We start from the raw sequence: 17,087 nt of genomic DNA, 5'->3' as shown, positions 1-17,087 counted from the left end.
AGTGTTACAAGATACACATAAAAATTTGAGATGAATGTGATTTAAATATATGGTATTGTTGCCTTACTTCATTAGCGAAAACAAGCACAATTGCGCTCTCTCTATATATATATATATTAGCGAAAAGACGGACACTTCCGCTCTTTTTATTGCGGTAAGTTTTGAAAATTATGAACGGTGATTTTTTTATTAAATTTTGATTTTGATTAAAATTAAAATATAAATGTTTATTGTTTTCAAGTTATAACAAACTAAACTAAACTAAATTATTTTTTTAATGACACTAACAACAATCTTTATTATAGAAAAAAATTGTTTAAGGGTATAATTGGAATAATGAAAAAGTTAGTATAAATATACTTATTCAGTTTGTTACACTTTTTAAAAGATAAAGGAAAAAATTGGACATTTATAAATTCATATCGTATTTGTTATATTTTTTTAATATTTAAATTTATTCTTATCTATTTGTTACATGTGTTATTTGTATTGAAAATTAAGGGTATTTTTGAATAGAAAAATCCAACCCAAAAGTGCTGAAAGAGGTAGTTTTCTTTATATATACTAGCGAAAAGATTGGCACTCATGTGCTCGTCTTTCCGCTCTTTTTATTGCGCTAACATTTGAATATTATGAACGGTGTTCTTTTTATGAATTTTGTTTTTGAACAAATCAAAATGGAATATGTAGATCACACAAGGTGATTCATCTCACACAAAACGTGCAAAAGAGAACCACCCACCAAAATACGAAGTTTAGAGTATTATCCCAATACAAAAACCACAACGGAGAGTGATAGAAGAAAATTACAAAGTAACACCCATCAAATTTCTTTTTATGAAATTTTGATTTTGATTAAAACTAAAAAAATATAAATGTTTGTTGTTTTCAAGTTATAAAAAATCACACTAACCATGATTATCTATTTTAACGACACCGACAATAATGTAATATAACAACAACAAAAAATATAATCTAAATGTTTTTTTTAATGACACCAAAATTTCGTTCTGAGTAAGCATTACAATCAGAGTTTACAAAATTTTACCGACAAAATTACAATTTCGTAATGAAAATTCGTTCCGAGTAAAATTACAATTTCGTTCTGAGTAAGCATATAGGCACGTGTTAAATTTTGTTCCCTGATTATTTATGCATAGTTATAACAACATAAGAATCTTCACCATAAAATTTTAGAGTTTTTAAACGAGGAATGAATTAATTATAAATTGTTTAAAAAATTCTTAATTACAAGGAATGAAAATTCATAATTAATCATACTTTTGTGGAAAATTTCTATTTTTTTGGTGGAAAACTGTATTTTAAAGTTCTAAATATGCCAGTAAGATGTCATAAAAAAATTCAACCTTTAGATCGTCTTTCTATATTCAAAAGAAACTTCATAAACATAATTATAGCAGCAACATTAAAGTTGTTTTCCGTTTTTTTTTTTGCGAACATTGATGCTATTTCATTAACAGTAATAATATATGAAGATGATAAAAACACAAGAATGGGGTTTGAATTGTATTGATTTTTGCTGAAAATCTTTTAAAGTGTTTAAACAAAACATAGCAAAGCAAGATAATCAGAGAGAGTACAGAGAGATAAAATTATCCTGGTTCACCCCAGAATCCAAGGTTAGTCTAGTCCCCTTGAACTTATAAGAGATTTTTTTCACTATAATCACAGAAGATTACAGTTGCTCCAACACATAATTGCCCCAACACACAAGTCAAAGACTTTTTTGCCTCAACAAGATGAATTCTACACTTAGAGTTTACAAATAAATATGTATGTGTTTACACTTTCAGATCTCAAAGAGTGGTAATCTAACTTTAAGAATGAGAAACTTCCGACATTTAAGAAATTTTAAGATACTAAATTTATAAGAATTTTTCTAGGTGTTCGAATGCTTTTGAATTTGACAGAGTTTTGACTCTTGTAAAATATATGAAGTCTCTTAATTTCATCAAATCTATAAAATGTCATTGTTACCTTACTACTTTTGACAACTTGAGCCTTAAAATAATGGACTTTTTTGTTTTTAAGTTCGTTCAAAGATGGGAACTAAGGTGTCTATTTCTCCGCTTTTCTATTGCACTTAAATGTGAAAAAGCTTGTGCTGAAGTTTCCTTAAAAAAATGTTTGTGCTGAAGTTGATAAAGAAATTATTCATCAAGTTTGTCATTTTCATAGCTAGTGATTAGATTTCAGTTGAATTTTGTTGGTAGGTTATTTCGTAAACTATTAGAGTATAGTGAGTAAACCATTGTTAGTTGATATGTAAACTATGGTTAGTTGGTAGGTTAGGTGGTTAGGAGTTAGTTATACTAATTCACCACTATAAATAACTATCACCATTGTACTCTATTCATGTTTTATGAAATCTAATTTACTCTACTATGGGTCACTATGAGTATCTCCCACATGAATACATCTATGCTCTCTTTCTAGCTGATCACTATGATCTTTATCCCTGGGATTATTAGAGTATAATGAGTAAACCATAGTTAGTTGATATGTAAACTATGGTTAGTTGGTAGGTTAGGAGTTAGTTAGACTATCTCACCCCTATAAATAACCCTCACCCGTGTACTCTATTCATCTTTTATCAAATATAGATTATTCTACTATGAGTCACTATGTGTATCTCCCACATGAATACACCTATGCTCTCTTTTCAGCTGATCACTGTGATCTTTATCCATGGGATTCCATGATTCATAACATGGTATCAGAGTGATACCCTAGGGATGAAGTTGATGATGCTTCCGCTTCCACGAAGATGAAGAATTTGATGATGCGGTTTTCGCAACTTCTGCATTTTAGGATACTTCAACTTCTCAAGATTGCGTCCTTTTCGGCAGTTTTGATTCTCCAATCATACCGGTTTCTAACCTTTCAATCAAACCAAAATTTGATGGATTTTCATCAAGATTGGTGAGATTTCTTGCGTAATCGTCGATCCTTGCTGCAACATCGTCAAAGAAGACGATTGTGTGTTCATTGAATCGCAAGAAGATGAGAAATTGGAAGTTCTTGAACCTGAATTGAAGAATCGCGACTCTGATTTCGTTATTTCTGAAGTGTCGAAAGAGTTCATCACAACTTTACCGGTGAGATTGAGGAGCTCTGTTTACGGCGTCGCCGCCGTGAAGCCTTTGGCTTTGTGGTTGTTCATTGGAAAACAGACTGAACCGCTGGTTTCCTCAGACAACAATAAACTTTTGTTTTTCACATTACATGACGAGTTTATTGTGGAATTCGATCCCGGCGGAAGAACACATTTGTCTTCACTGTTCTCTGCTTTTATTGTTCTCTGATATCGTTCCTTCCGTTTGTGGTGGATACCTTGGGATAGAGGAAGGAAAACGGTTATTCACGGTGGCACATTTTCGACATAGGTATCGTTCTTTCTGATACTCGACACAACAAGATTTGAGCCTTTTGGCGTTCGTCTCCTTCTTCCTCTCTACATCGTAAATTAGCTCTCTGATCTGAGATTCCTTGTTTGCGGCTTTGTATTGTTCTCTGATATCGCAAATTCGTGTTTCAATCATCTCAGATTCATCATTCCAGTTTAAAGAAGCTTTACATAAGCACGTTTTGAAGAAGTTATTTTAAATCGGATTTTGGAGAAGTGCTTATTGGAAGAACGCGTTTGGTATGAGTTGTTTTGATTCCGTTCAGACTTGCGTTTGGACAATCACAGAATCACAAAAGTGCGTTTCAGAATTTCGATTTTTAGAAAAGCTGTTTTTTGGAAAAGTGCTTTTGGCATAAGTTATTTTTCATTCAGAAAAGCTATTTCTGGAAGAAGCACGTTTTGCACAAGAGGATTATCCCGTTATCTTGTTTCTCTTTACAGAAGACTAATCACTTTACAGATTATGGAAAAGCGATTTTTGAAAAGCACGTTTGGTACAAGCTATTTTGGTAAAGTACGTTCAGTTAGCAACATGGCGTTTCTCCTTCATTACGATGTTTTGGAACTTTCACAATGGGAGTGGCAATGTGTACCTACTGGAAATTCCTTGCAAATGGGCTATGGACAGATTATAATTTTGCATTGGGCTGCATCATTTCCCATTAGTTTTTGTTTTACTTAGTTCACCGTCTAGTTTACTTGGTCTACAGTATAGTTCATCATAGTATTTTCACTGTATTTTCAAACTCAAATTGGTGAATTTTCCCATTTTGAGTTTGAGGGGGACTATTAGAGTATAGTGAGTAAACCATTGTTAGTTGATATGTAAACTATGGTTAGTTGGTAGGTTAGGAGTTAGTTAGACTAACTCACCCCTATAAATAACCCTCACCATTGTACTCTATTCATCTTTTATCAAATCTAGTTTACTCTACTATGAGTCACTATGGGTATCTCCCACATTAATACACCTATGCTCTCTTTCTAGCTGATCAATATGATCTTTATCCCTGAGATTATTAGAGTATAGTGAGTAAACCATAGTTAGTTGATATGTAAACTATGGTTAGTTGGTAGGTTAGGAGTTAGTTAGACTAACTCACCCCTATAAATAACCCTCACCAGTGTACTCTATTCTTCTTTTATCTAATCTAGTTTACTCTACTATGAGTCACTATGTGTATCTCCCACATTAATAGACCTATGCTCTCTTTCTAGCTGATCGATCACTATGATCTTTATCCCTAGGATTCCATGATTCATAACATAAACAAAAATACTTTGTGCTTTGTCATGTCTATGAATACCCAACCTATAATATATACTTGTCTTATGAACCCACTTGAGTCTATTCACTTATTGCAATGTCGATGAACACAATTAAATAACTCAACTAAACAAAATCAACATAATCTCAACAATATAGAAACACGTAGATCATCAGTGAGAATATTAATTTATTCAAGTTTCAATTCAAACACACAGTAGAAATATAAAGGCACTCTTTCTTTTTGAAATACTCATAGCTAAAACGTACACGCAAACTTAACCTAAAAAAATTTCATTAAAAAAATTCAACACAATCCACAGAGAAGTGTTGAGTGCCATAATGAAAACAACATTGTCATAACGAATCACTTTTATTTGCTAGTCGGGTGAATTGTAAACCATGTCTGAATGAAAGTAAGAACAAGGACGACAACCGCAGCAATGAATGCAATAATGGCCCAAGGACTGTTGAAGTAAGTGTGAAAACCCTGCGCTATCCAAGTCTTGTATTTATTACAGTAATGATCATTTATTTTCCATTTAACGTCATGGTATATGTATGTGTTTCGTACCAAGTCAGTACTTATGATATTGAAAAGATGGGCAACTTCCTCATCACTCCCAAGTTTATTGAGCAAAATCCCATTTGATCTCAATTCCTTCACGTCTTCAGGATGGTCGATGAGCGAGTCCATGAAAGCTAGAAAAGAACAAATTTCGTAATCGTTCTCAAAATCTGGACACATCTCATATGCTATCAGGTTGAGGAACATATGGGCTGAACCGTTGGTCACAATGATCATAGGAAGAGTCAGTTCTGCAGCGAACCATCCTCCGCAGAAATCTATGTCTCTTGGCCTTTGTGTCATGCTTGTCTTAAGTCTTATTCCTACAGCTTTTAGATCTTGTATGTTCCTGTATGTGAACGGTACGACATATCGCTTTGATTTCTTCCCAATCCATTTCATTATTTTATAATAAAGCTTCCATTTCCAATTCGTTATTTTTTGAAGAAGCTTCCGACTCCATATCTTTATTTTTTGAAGAAGCTTCTGACTCCATTTCATGTCGGCAGCTTCATTGCTTTTATTTCCAATGGATTGTATCATCTAACTTATGATAATAACAAAATTTCAAAATTATACTTAATTGCTTGTATTGTACTATAATAAATATCACATTTTGCAAAGGAAAGATTATTTAGAAACCAAAAAAGACAAATTACTCCGTTTCTAATTCTGTCCTTAATTTTGTAACCAAATATTTTTTTTGTCTCTAATTTCTTTTGTTATTTCAATTTATTTTAGTACTTTTTATTGTTAATTCTATTGTACCTTGGAATTAGATGTAGTGAGGATGACTTTGCGTTGAAGATCAAGAAGATGAGTTGGTTTCTCTAACTGTGACTCATTTGGTACTGGTATTGATGCACTATGTTCTCCTTCTCCTTCCTCCTCGATCTCTGATTGCAACTCGTCTGGTATTGATACACTATGTTCTCCTTCTCCTTCCTCCTCGATCTCTGATTGCAACTCGTCTGGTATTAATACACTATGTTCTCCTTCTCCTTCCTCCTCCATCTCTGATTGCAACTCGTCTGGTATTGATACACTATGTTCTCCTTCTCCTTCCTCCTCCATCTCTGATTGCAACTCGTCTGGTATTAATACACTATGTTCTCCTTCTCCTTCCTCCTCCATCTCTGATTGCAACTCGTCTGGTATTGATACACTATGTTCTCCTTCTCCTTCCTCCTCCATCTCTGATTGCAACTCGTCTGGTATTGATACACTATGTTCTCCTTCTCCTTCCTCCTCCATCTCTGATTGCAACTCGTCTGGTATTGATACACTATGTTCTCCTTCTCCTTCCTCCTCCATCTCTGATTGCAACTCGTCTGGTATTGATACACTATGTTCTCCTTCTCCTTCCTCCTCCATCTCTGATTGCAACTCGTCTGGTATTGATGCACTATGTTCTCCTTCTCCTTCCTCCTCGATCTCTGATTGCAACTCGTCTGGTATTGATACACAATGTTCTCCTTCTCCTTCCTCTTCGATCTCTGATTGCAACTCATGCACTATGTTCTCCTTCTCCTTCCTCCTCGATCTCTGATTGCAACTCGTCTGGTATTGATACACTATGTTCTCCTTCTCCTTCCTCCTCGATCTCTGATTGCAACTCGTCTGGTATTAATACACTATGTTCTCCTTCTCCTTCCTCCTCCATCTCTGATTGCAACTCGTCTGGTATTGATACACTATGTTCTCCTTCTCCTTCCTCCTCCATCTCTGATTGCAACTCGTCTGGTATTGATACACTATGTTCTCCTTCTCCTTCCTCCTCCATCTCTGATTGCAACTCGTCTGGTATTGATACACTATGTTCTCCTTCTCCTTCCTCCTCCATCTCTGATTGCAACTCGTCTGGTATTGATACACTATGTTCTCCTTCTCCTTCCTCCTCCATCTCTGATTGCAACTCGTCTGGTATTAATACACTATGTTCTCCTTCTCCTTCCTCCTCCATCTCTGATTGCAACTCGTCTGGTATTGATACACTATGTTCTCCTTCTCCTTCCTCCTCCATCTCTGATTGCAACTCGTCTGGTATTGATACACTATGTTCTCCTTCTCCTTCCTCCTCCATCTCTGATTGCAACTCGTCTGGTATTGATACACTATGTTCTCCTTCTCCTTCCTCCTCCATCTCTGATTGCAACTCGTCTGGTATTGATACACTATGTTCTCCTTCTCCTTCCTCCTCCATCTCTGATTGCAACTCGTCTGGTACTAATACACTATGTTCTCCTTCTCCTTCCTCCTCCATCTCTGATTGCAACTCGTCTGGTATTGATACACTATGTTCTCCTTCTCCTTCCTCCTCGATCTCTGATTGCAACTCGTCTGGTATTAATACACTATGTTCTCCTTCTCCTTCCTCCTCCATCTCTGATTGCAACTCGTCTGGTATTGATACACTATGTTCTCCTTCTCCTTCCTCCTCCATCTCTGATTGCAACTCGTCTGGTATTAATACACTATGTTCTCCTTCTCCTTCCTTCTCCTTCTCTGACTGTGACTCATCCTCATCTGGTAAGATCTCAAGATAGTTGGGAAAACTCGTCATGCATTTTATCAATTCATTCTCATTGTTATCTTTCCACAATAGCTTGAGTACTTCATAAGGAAGTTGATTCTCCAACAAAAGCACATCCATCATCACAAGAACCAGTTGATCAAGCTTAATATCCATAGGCCTTGGGTCATTAAACAACGTAACTTTCTCCAAGATATAAAGCAAAGAGCATCCATCCACGAACAACATCCACGACAGCTTTTCTTCAAGGCATCCAAAGCCTTGAAGAGAGTTTCCCGTTAAATTTAAAACATCGTCGCTAAAACGACCCTTCAGTTCATCAATGTTATCAGCAATCTTTTTGTGTAGTTCCTCTGGAATAAGTCCAATGTTTTCTATGTATTTTGATGCCCACACAAGCTTGTACTTCTCTCCTATGTTCAGATTTGTACTGCCATGATGGATAGGACCTATTGACACAAACTTGGGTGAGTAATACTTCCCAAAATCTTTTTTATTTCTGAGATGATCGGCCACCCTTTGTATCTTTGGTCGTGCATTTCGGGGTGTTTGCTTTGAATTTTTTAACTCCACAAATTTTTCTTTAATAGTTTGGGATGCCATCATTCTTTCAATATAATAATGGTTGAGGAATATTGATCTTTCAAACTTACCGAAAATGCATATATTATATAATATGGTCTCAGTGTAGTGCTTTAGATTTTCATGCTCTCAAACCTTTACCTAATGAGCAAGATAAGTAAATATGCTTGCTTAAAACAAAATCTTACACTTCAACTTTAATCAATTTTTATACCTGTCCTCTTCACTGCTAAAGTAACTTGTCCTCAGAACAAACTATATAATGTCCATCACTTTACTCAACGGACAAGAAAAGTAAAATTCATGGAAATAGGATCGTTGCTTTTTTTCTTTTTTTTGGTCTAGACGATCGTTGCTTTTACTGTTCTAGAATTTAACTTATATGTGTGCTATGCGGCTTCTCCTTTTATTTCTTGCTTGGCATTTTTTTATTTTTGGTACATCTTGCTTGCTTTTTTTTTTGTGAACATCTTTCTTGTCTTTTTCCCACAAATAAAAAAAAAATCTTGCTTGGCTTTTGTACTTGCAGAAAAAGTACGGTAAGGATTCTAGGGTTAAGAATCGTAGACTAGGGTTCTAATCTAGGGTTTTTAGACTGAATAATCCATCCTTTTAGAATGACCCCAAGGGGGTTATTTATAGCCTGCTAATGGGCTTTTTCCTGCGTGACTTAAGCTCTAAGAAAGCAGGGTTTTTAGTCTTTTTAGCTCACTTAGGCGGTTTAGGGCGACTTCTAGAGGTTTCTAGAAGCCGAGGTGGGCGGCGTCCTGAGGAGGACGCGCCTAGACCTCCATCGTCCCTTCTATAGGGCGCCTAAACCCTTCTAGAGGGCTTTTAACCCTTAGGAATATTTATGACGGTCCAGCTTTTAACTCCTTAGGATTAGTTTTCAAAAAAAAAAAAAACTCCTTAGGGTTAGAAACCTAATCAACGTATATGAAAATCTAATATTCTTATGCAAACATAGACGATGATCATAGATTTGAAGGCTGAAAGACAATAAGAAAATAAAATCATGAATTTTAAGCTTAAAAATGTATATGAAAATGGACAAAAAGGACCAAATTAAAATGAAAAAAGATAAAGAACCAAACTGTTACCTAAAATTAAGTTAAAAGACTAAAAGTATAATTTACCCTTATTTTTTATCACCATGACAAATTATGTAAGTTTATAAATAATAAATATGTTACATGTGTATGATTTTTTATATTAAATTATCACTACGATTTATAATTAATCTTATAATTATTTAGAAGACACATAAAAAAAATCAATTTAACTAATTACTAATTAGAATAGTGTTACTAGAATTATAAAGTGATATAGACGAAAAACATTTCAAAATACAGACAATTTAACTCAATTTGGCTAATTTGATTTTTAAGTTGGCATTGATAACTGCCATGTCATCACTTTAACTCCACGCATCAAATTTAAGTCAACTTTAACTTGGCTGATTATCCGTTTTTTTTAAGAGACTAAATTAAGTTACTAGAAAATTATGAAGTTCGAACATAAGTTTTTGTGGTTGTTGGAGCAAATCCTTCATCAATGTGATGGTGCAGTGGCGGAGTCAGACAAAAAAATTTGGGGTGGACGTCATCAAAATAAACTAAAATATATAAATCATATTATATACAATATCTTATTAATTGCAATAAACATAAAGTCGATTATTACAAATTTAAACTATATAATACATAAAGTCGATCATTAAAAAAATTAAACTACAATTTATCAAAATATATATAAGTTATATGTTGTATTATTTTAGAAGTTCACTGAATGGATGTACCTACAAATACATACTAAAGACACTCCAACGCTAAAGTATATAATTTTCTTGATTTTGATGATAAATACCATATATATAGACACTCGACGTGGATATATTCTAGGTTTACTCCATTAGATATGGTCTAGTAGGAACATTACAATACCCAACAAATCTTCTTGTACCAAATATTTATTTTATTCTATATTAGTGTAATCAAGACTAACATTTACCATTAAAGAATGGAGGTTTAGTAGAGTAATTGTTTTTATCAGGGGAATTTGCGTTATTTTAATCATGACTAACAACATAATTATTAGTACCTGAAGTTGTACCAGAAGTAGACATGATTGTTTTTCTCACACGGTTAAGTGTAAAGCAACAGACCATGTCCTCTGATGTTAATTAAAGATGAGAAAAATACAAGAAGTTTATGTTGGATTGTGTTGATTTTTTCTAAAACTTTTCTAAGTGTTTATCAAAAACAGTTCAGAAGCAGAGTTCTTATTAGAGTCTGATATAGAACCAGGTTTAGATAGAATTCTCATGAAGCTCTTATGGGAAAAGAGCTATGAAAAGAATCTTATGATGCCTGAGTTTTTTAAACCACAACATTCCGTATAATTCGAAATTAGTTTCTGCATCTAATTTTTTTTTTAGAAGCTCTCTTATTTTACTTCTTTGTATGTGTCTATAAGCATATAAGCACTTTTCTGTAAGTCAAGAACCGCTGACTTATTTTAATTGAGAAACTTCTATAAAATGGAAGCTAATCCAAACGAGGCATTCATGGATTACAGAATCCTTAAACTAGTTCATTCTTTCGGGGTGTACTAAGGTAAGAGTAGAAGTTACTGAAACAGAAGCATGTCATTAAAATTTATAATTTTCTGCTTTATTTAGACTGATTTCCTTTTACAACACACATGTCACCTTCAAATAACCTTCATTTGTGAGAGAATCCTCCCAGCTTGACAACCTTCATTTGAAACTTGATTGGTCTAATTTGTAAGATTTTATAGTTGGTGCACTTTTGTTGACTGATGCAACCTTTCTCTCCCCTGTTTTTCTAGTTTTGCTTTGGAAACAATAGGCAGATACTGCGTCTTTTATATAATGCTTGTACATTCTCGTCATTAGTCTTTCCTTACCTACCTTTACATTTCAGGAGGAGAGAAGTAGCTCGAAGACTTCTTAACGAGTCCTTAGCAACACTCGATGACGATTAGGGCATTCTTATACTTAATCCGCGGAGCAAATTAGTCTAATCTGAAATTCATTGACCCTAGATTTGTTGCAATGGTCAAAAGATTGAAACACTTAGTTATGCGGATTCTTAAACTATCACTTTCTTTTTTAGTGAAAAGTTGATTGGATTTAGAAGTATGTTTATTACAATGTATGAAGTCTGATTATTCTTTGAATTATGGGAGGAAATATCTGTTAACTTGTCATTTTTCTTCTTCTTATTTTCCGGACTTAAAAATGATTAAGAATAATGTATCTTACTGACGACTAATTTGAATAACGGCTAGTTTGACTAACAATTAGTTGAATAACAGCTAGTTGAATAATGTATCTTATAAATTCATACTACATATAATTAAATTTTAATAATACTTCAACATCTTGTCTTAACTAAAACCCTACTTTTCTTTGAGCTTATTACAATATTTTTCATGAACTTAACGTCGACTCTCATTCATCATGGACGTGTCTAACACGATGACCTCCATTGCCTTCAACTCCATTTCCCCCTTCTTTAAGATGTTTTCTTCCTCCTTTAAGATGTGCGAGTTTTTTCATGGCTGCCACTCTTTTATTGTTTTTTACTAATAAAAAAAGAGAAAAAGGAAGTTATCACAAAAATTATCTTAAATGGTTGTTGTTGTTGTCAGGATAATTTGGAACCAATACTTCGTGTGTTGCCATTTCCATGAATACTTGTCTTATTCATTTACTGCGATGTCGATGACTTGGACTTCGTGTCTTGCTTCGTGTCTCTTGGACTTCGTGTCTTGCTTGATCCAAGTCTTATTCCTCCAGTTCTTAGATTTTGTATGTTCCTGTATGTCGTCATCTTGACGTTTTCATCTAAACTCTTCATACTCCATATCTCTTTGTTAGCTTTATTGCTTTTAATCTATAATTTAATCGGAAATAGATTGGATCATAACAATAAAATTTCAAAATTTATTTCCTCTTACAATAATAAATATTACATTTTGCAAATAAAAATATTTTAAAACTAGTGTTATTTTATCTTTGTAATTATAATAACGCGTAGCAAATTTAGAAACAGAAAAAGGCAAAATCTGTTTCTATTTTTAAAATAAAAAATTTTGTAACAAATTTTACATTTTCTCTAATTTCTATTCTACCTTGGGTTTAGAAGTACCGAGGATGATATTACGATAAAGATCAAGAAGATGCGTAATATCAAGAAGATGCGTGGGTGTCTCTGATTCATTCATTATTAATACACTATGTTGTTCTTTTCCTTTTCTGTCTGGAACCATATTGCTAGTCTCTTGATTGCGTCGCCACCTCTGGTTCCTCTTATTATCTGGTGTGGCCCAAAGATGACAGCCGAGGAAATTTTTCATGGTCATTATCAATTCATTCTCGTTGTTATCTTTCCACAATAGCTTGAGTACTTCATAAGGCAGTTGATTCTCCAACAAAACCACATCAATCATCACAAGATTCCGTTGATCAAGCTTAATATTCATCTGCCCTGGTTCATGAAGCTTGGCTGTATCCATGATATGCAGCAAAGAACATCCATCCACGAACAACATCCACGACAGCTTTTCTTTAATGCTACCAAAGCCTTCAAGAGACTTTCCGGTTAAAGTTAAAACATCGTCACTAAAATGACCCTTCAGTTCATCAATATTATCAGCAATCTTGTTGTGCATATCCTTCTGAACTTTTCTGGTGTTTTTGATGTATTTTGCTGCCCACATAAGCTTGTACTTCTCTCCTAACTTCAGATTTGTATTGCCATGATGGATAGGACCTATTGACACCAACTTGGGTGAGTAATGCTTGGCAAAAAAATTTCTATTTCCGAATCCGACATACTCTGCCACCCTTTGTATCTTTGGTCGTGAACTTTCGGGTGTTGGATTTCACTACTAGAAAAAGCAAAATAGCGAGGGAAATTAGTGACGGAAAAAATGAAATTCCTCACAAATTCCTTGGGCGCAAAATTTAGTGATGGAATTAGAGAGGGATTTTACGTTTTCCCTCACTAAATTTAGTTTTTTTAGTAGTGTTTGTATCTATGTACCTTTGTAGCTCCACAACTTCTCTTTCAAGGGTAGTTTGGGATGCCATCATTCATTCAATATAATGGTTGAGGGATATATTGATCTTTCAAACTTAACGAAAATATAGGCTCAGTGTAGTGCTTTAGATTTTCATGCTCTCAAACCTTTACCTAATGAACAAGATAAGTAACCTTTAAAAAAATCTCACACTTCACTTTAATAGATTTTTTATACCTGTCCTCTTTTTTACTAAAGTAACTTGTCCTCAGAACAAATTTACTCGATGGACAAGAAAAGTAAAATTCATGGAAATAGTATCTTTGCTTTCACTGTTCTACAATTTAACTATGTGTACCATGCGGCTTCTCCTTTTATTTCTTGCTTGGATTATTTTTCTTTTTATACATCTTGCTTGGTTTTTTTGTCAAGGAGTCCCTTCTTTTTTTATCATCAGTGACAAATTATGTAAGTTTATAAATAATAAATATCTTACATGTGCATGATTTTTTTATATTAAATTATTGCTATATTATAGTTAATCTTATTATTATTTAGAAGAAACATAAAAAAAAAAATTAATTTAACTAATTACTAATTGGAATAATTATTACTAAATATTATAAATAAAGTAATATACACCAAAAACATGTCAAATACTGACATTTTAACTCAATTTTGGCTAATTTGATTTTTAAGTCGGCATTGATAACTGGCATGTCATCACTTTAACTCAACACATCAAATTTAAGTCAGACTAAATTAAGTTACTAGAAAATTATGAAATTTCAACTTGAGTTTTTATTGTTGTTGGAGCAAATCATTCACCAATGTGATGGGTGTACCTATAAATATACATTAAGACACTCCAACACTAAAGTCAATATAATTTTTTTGATTTTGATGAGACACACCATATATATAGATACTCGGCATGGATAGTCTGGGTTTACTCTATTGGATCTTGGTCCGGTAGGAACATTACAATATCCAACAAAATTTCTTGTTCAAAATATTGTTTTTACTCTATATTAGCATTCAGATAGACATTCAATGTGTCAATCTTTTTTACTGTGCTAACACGTGTAAATTATGAAGAATTTTTTTTTGAAATTTAAAATTTGATTAAAATTATATGTAAATAGTAATAAAATATGTTTATCTTTTACCAACATTATCACAAATTTAATAAAAACTTCTTTTTTTTTAATAACACAAAAAATATAACATTTATATAGATATCTTTATTGTTAGGGTATAATTGAAATAACAAAAATCAAATTCAAAGATAAACATGGTTATCTTTTAGCAGTAGATCAATCAACAATTGTAATGTACTCTTAAGTGAGGAAGAACTTCAACCAAAATACCACGAAGTTTATGATGCTTTCTATAAATCTTTTTCTGAGCATCAATTAAGCTCTTTCTACCAAGAATCATACCCTCAGAGTTCACTTGAAAACGGACACAATCTTCAATGATGTTCCATAACTTATCATCAACACCAATCATATGAATGTATATTTTGTTTTTCCATCAAGAAAATTATGCAGAACCTCCATTAAAGGATGGAGGTTTAGCAGAGTAATTGTTTTCATCAGGGGAATTTTTGTTACAGTAATCATGACTAACAACATGATTATTAGTACCTGAAGTTGTACCAGAAGTAGACATGATTTTTTTTCTCATGATCTTTTATTTGTCACACAATTAAGTGTAAAGCAACAGACCATGCCATCTGATGTCAATTGAAGGTGAGAAAAACACAAGAAGATGGTGTTGGATTGTGTGGCTTTTTCAAAAACTTTTACGAGTGTTTATCAAAAACAGTTCATAATCTATTAGAAGCATAGTTCTTATCAAGGTCTGAACACACACACACAAAGGGAGGGAGGGAGGGGGGGAGGGGGGAGGGAGGGGGGGGGGAGGGAGGGAGAGGGAGGGAGAGAGAGAGAGAGAGAGAGAGTCGACACAAGCGATTTTCCTGATTCCTCTAACAAACTGATCAGGTAAGTCAAGTCCCCTTGCACTATAATCTCAATAGATTACAATTTGCTCAAACACACAAGTAAGATACACCATTTGCTCAAACACACAAGTAAAAGACTTCTGCAATCAGAGTTAAACAAATAAATAAGATTGTGTTTACATTTGATATTCAACCATAGGTGTAAGAAAGTTAAAGTGCAAATGACTTTAGAATCCTTAAAAAATTCTAAGATTGAAAGTTGTAAGAATTTCTCTAAGTATTTGTGTGTTATATAATTTGACAGAGTAAGGGCAATTGTAAAATGATAGAGGTCTTGTTACTTTTCTTCAACCGCTCAGGTCCTCATCTCAATCTGATAATTCTTGCGCTCAGTCTCACTATTCTCATGGTGGTTTCTGGTATTGATTGGTTTGATTTAGACATCAGAGGTTACAGGGATAGCCATAGAACAATACAACGTTGCCGAAATTATCAGAGGAAGTAGACCATTGGGAAATGAAAGAGAGGAAAATGAAAAAAATTGGTTCAGTGTTGTGAGTGAGCATAGAGATGAGATCTTATTTTCATTCATAAAACTCTTGCAAGAAAAGAAGAAGGAATGAGCTATGGATTGTAAAAAAAAAAAAAGAATGAGCGATGGAATAGAAGAAAGGTATGAGAAAAGCACATACGAAAATGATGTTTCATTAAAAATATACCTTGCACATTGAGCACTGTTCTGCACTGTTTTAACATATTTTTTCCATTGATCTATGCAACATATTTTTTTGAAAACATATTACAATAAATGCATTGCTTTTTGGATGCAGGTTAGTAGGTTGTGGCATGAGAGAGAAATTTAATATTCAAATTTGAATTTGATGGCGCCAGATTTTAAGGATTAGGGTTTTTGAAGTAAGGTTTTCAGGTTAGCTAGGATTAGATATAAAGAATCTATTTATACAAGATATATATATATATATATATATATATATATATATAAAAAGGATATATGGTTATATATTTATTTATTTATTGTTATATATTAGTTTGTTGTCTATTTTACTCGTAATGGTGTTAAAAAATTGGGTTTCATATTGCGTAGCCTTCCAAACATGTTCTTTGCGCTCAGGTACAATGGACGTTATTTTTTGATCAAATTAAATCTATAGACGGATATCTTAATTTTTTTATGTTTCTATTGAATGATGCAGCTTTTGAAATTAAAATTGCTATAAGATTTTTGCTATGGCAACAGCAACATACCCACCACCACCACCTTATTATAGACATTACAAACATTATTTGAAAGATTCTGAATATTCTCCGGAGCCTCCACCGCCAATTGAAGGGACTTATATTTGTTTTGATGGAAATTACACAGTGAGGATTTTTTTTTAACCTTATGATTTTGATTATTCTATGGCCCTTGTGATTTATAGTTGGATTTAGCCATTTAGGGTATTTGTTGATTGACTTATTTGAATTTATTTGTACGACATAAGTTTTGTGACACTAATTGGGATAACTTATGAAAGCGGCTTATGACAGTTTTGTTCAAAAGCTATTTCAACTTATTTTTTTAAGTTCTCCAAGACCTAAAGTGTTTCAACTTGTTCAAAACATATTTATTATAGAAATAGCTTAGAGATAAGTGCTTATCATGATAAGTGCTTGTGCTATAAGCTG

The 17,087-nt window shown here is 33.4% G+C and overlaps 3 protein-coding genes across 3 annotated transcripts; all 3 read right to left on the bottom strand.

The window, feature by feature from the left end:
• Positions 1–4,917: 4,917 nt before the first annotated feature.
• LOC25498456 (UPF0481 protein At3g47200) lies at positions 4,918–6,661 on the bottom strand. The gene is made up of 2 exons (XM_024769378.2): positions 6,034–6,661; positions 4,918–5,790 (listed from the first exon to the last, which is right to left on the bottom strand). Exons 1-2 carry the CDS (start codon positions 6,637–6,639, stop codon positions 5,071–5,073), a joined length of 1,326 nt encoding a protein of 441 aa, XP_024625146.2. The 5' UTR covers positions 6,640–6,661; the 3' UTR covers positions 4,918–5,070.
• A 100-nt stretch (positions 6,662–6,761) lies between these two features.
• Positions 6,762–8,492, bottom strand: LOC120577165 (involucrin). The gene has a single exon (XM_039828251.1). It carries the CDS (start codon positions 8,402–8,404, stop codon positions 6,773–6,775), a length of 1,632 nt encoding a protein of 543 aa, XP_039684185.1. The 5' UTR covers positions 8,405–8,492; the 3' UTR covers positions 6,762–6,772.
• Positions 8,493–11,807: 3,315 nt separating this feature from the next.
• Positions 11,808–13,291, bottom strand: LOC25498455 (UPF0481 protein At3g47200; the record flags this gene model as incomplete). Its single annotated transcript, XM_024770917.2, has 1 exon — positions 11,808–13,291. A coding segment is annotated over one exon (762 nt), but the record flags the coding sequence as incomplete, so codon positions are not given.
• Between the last annotated feature and the right edge of the window lie 3,796 nt (positions 13,292–17,087).

This window comes from Medicago truncatula, chromosome 7 (genome assembly GCF_003473485.1).
Source record: "Medicago truncatula cultivar Jemalong A17 chromosome 7, MtrunA17r5.0-ANR, whole genome shotgun sequence".
NCBI classification, from domain to species: domain Eukaryota; kingdom Viridiplantae; phylum Streptophyta; class Magnoliopsida; order Fabales; family Fabaceae; genus Medicago; species Medicago truncatula.
This window is presented reverse-complemented; position numbering and strand designations above follow the sequence as displayed.

What these genes read in the sequence shown, in the direction of transcription:
- LOC25498456 (XM_024769378.2), bottom strand. Translation starts at nt 6,639, where the DNA reads ATGGAGGAGGAAGGAGAAGGAGAACATAGTGTATCAATACCAGACGAG. An exon ending in TCACTACATCTAATTCCAAG is followed by an intron (nt 5,791 to 6,033) that starts GTACAATAGAAT and finishes CAATCCATTGGA; the next exon opens with AATAAAAGCAATGAAGCTGC.
- LOC120577165 (XM_039828251.1), bottom strand. Translation starts at nt 8,404, where the DNA reads ATGATGGCATCCCAAACTATTAAAGAAAAATTTGTGGAGTTAAAAAAT.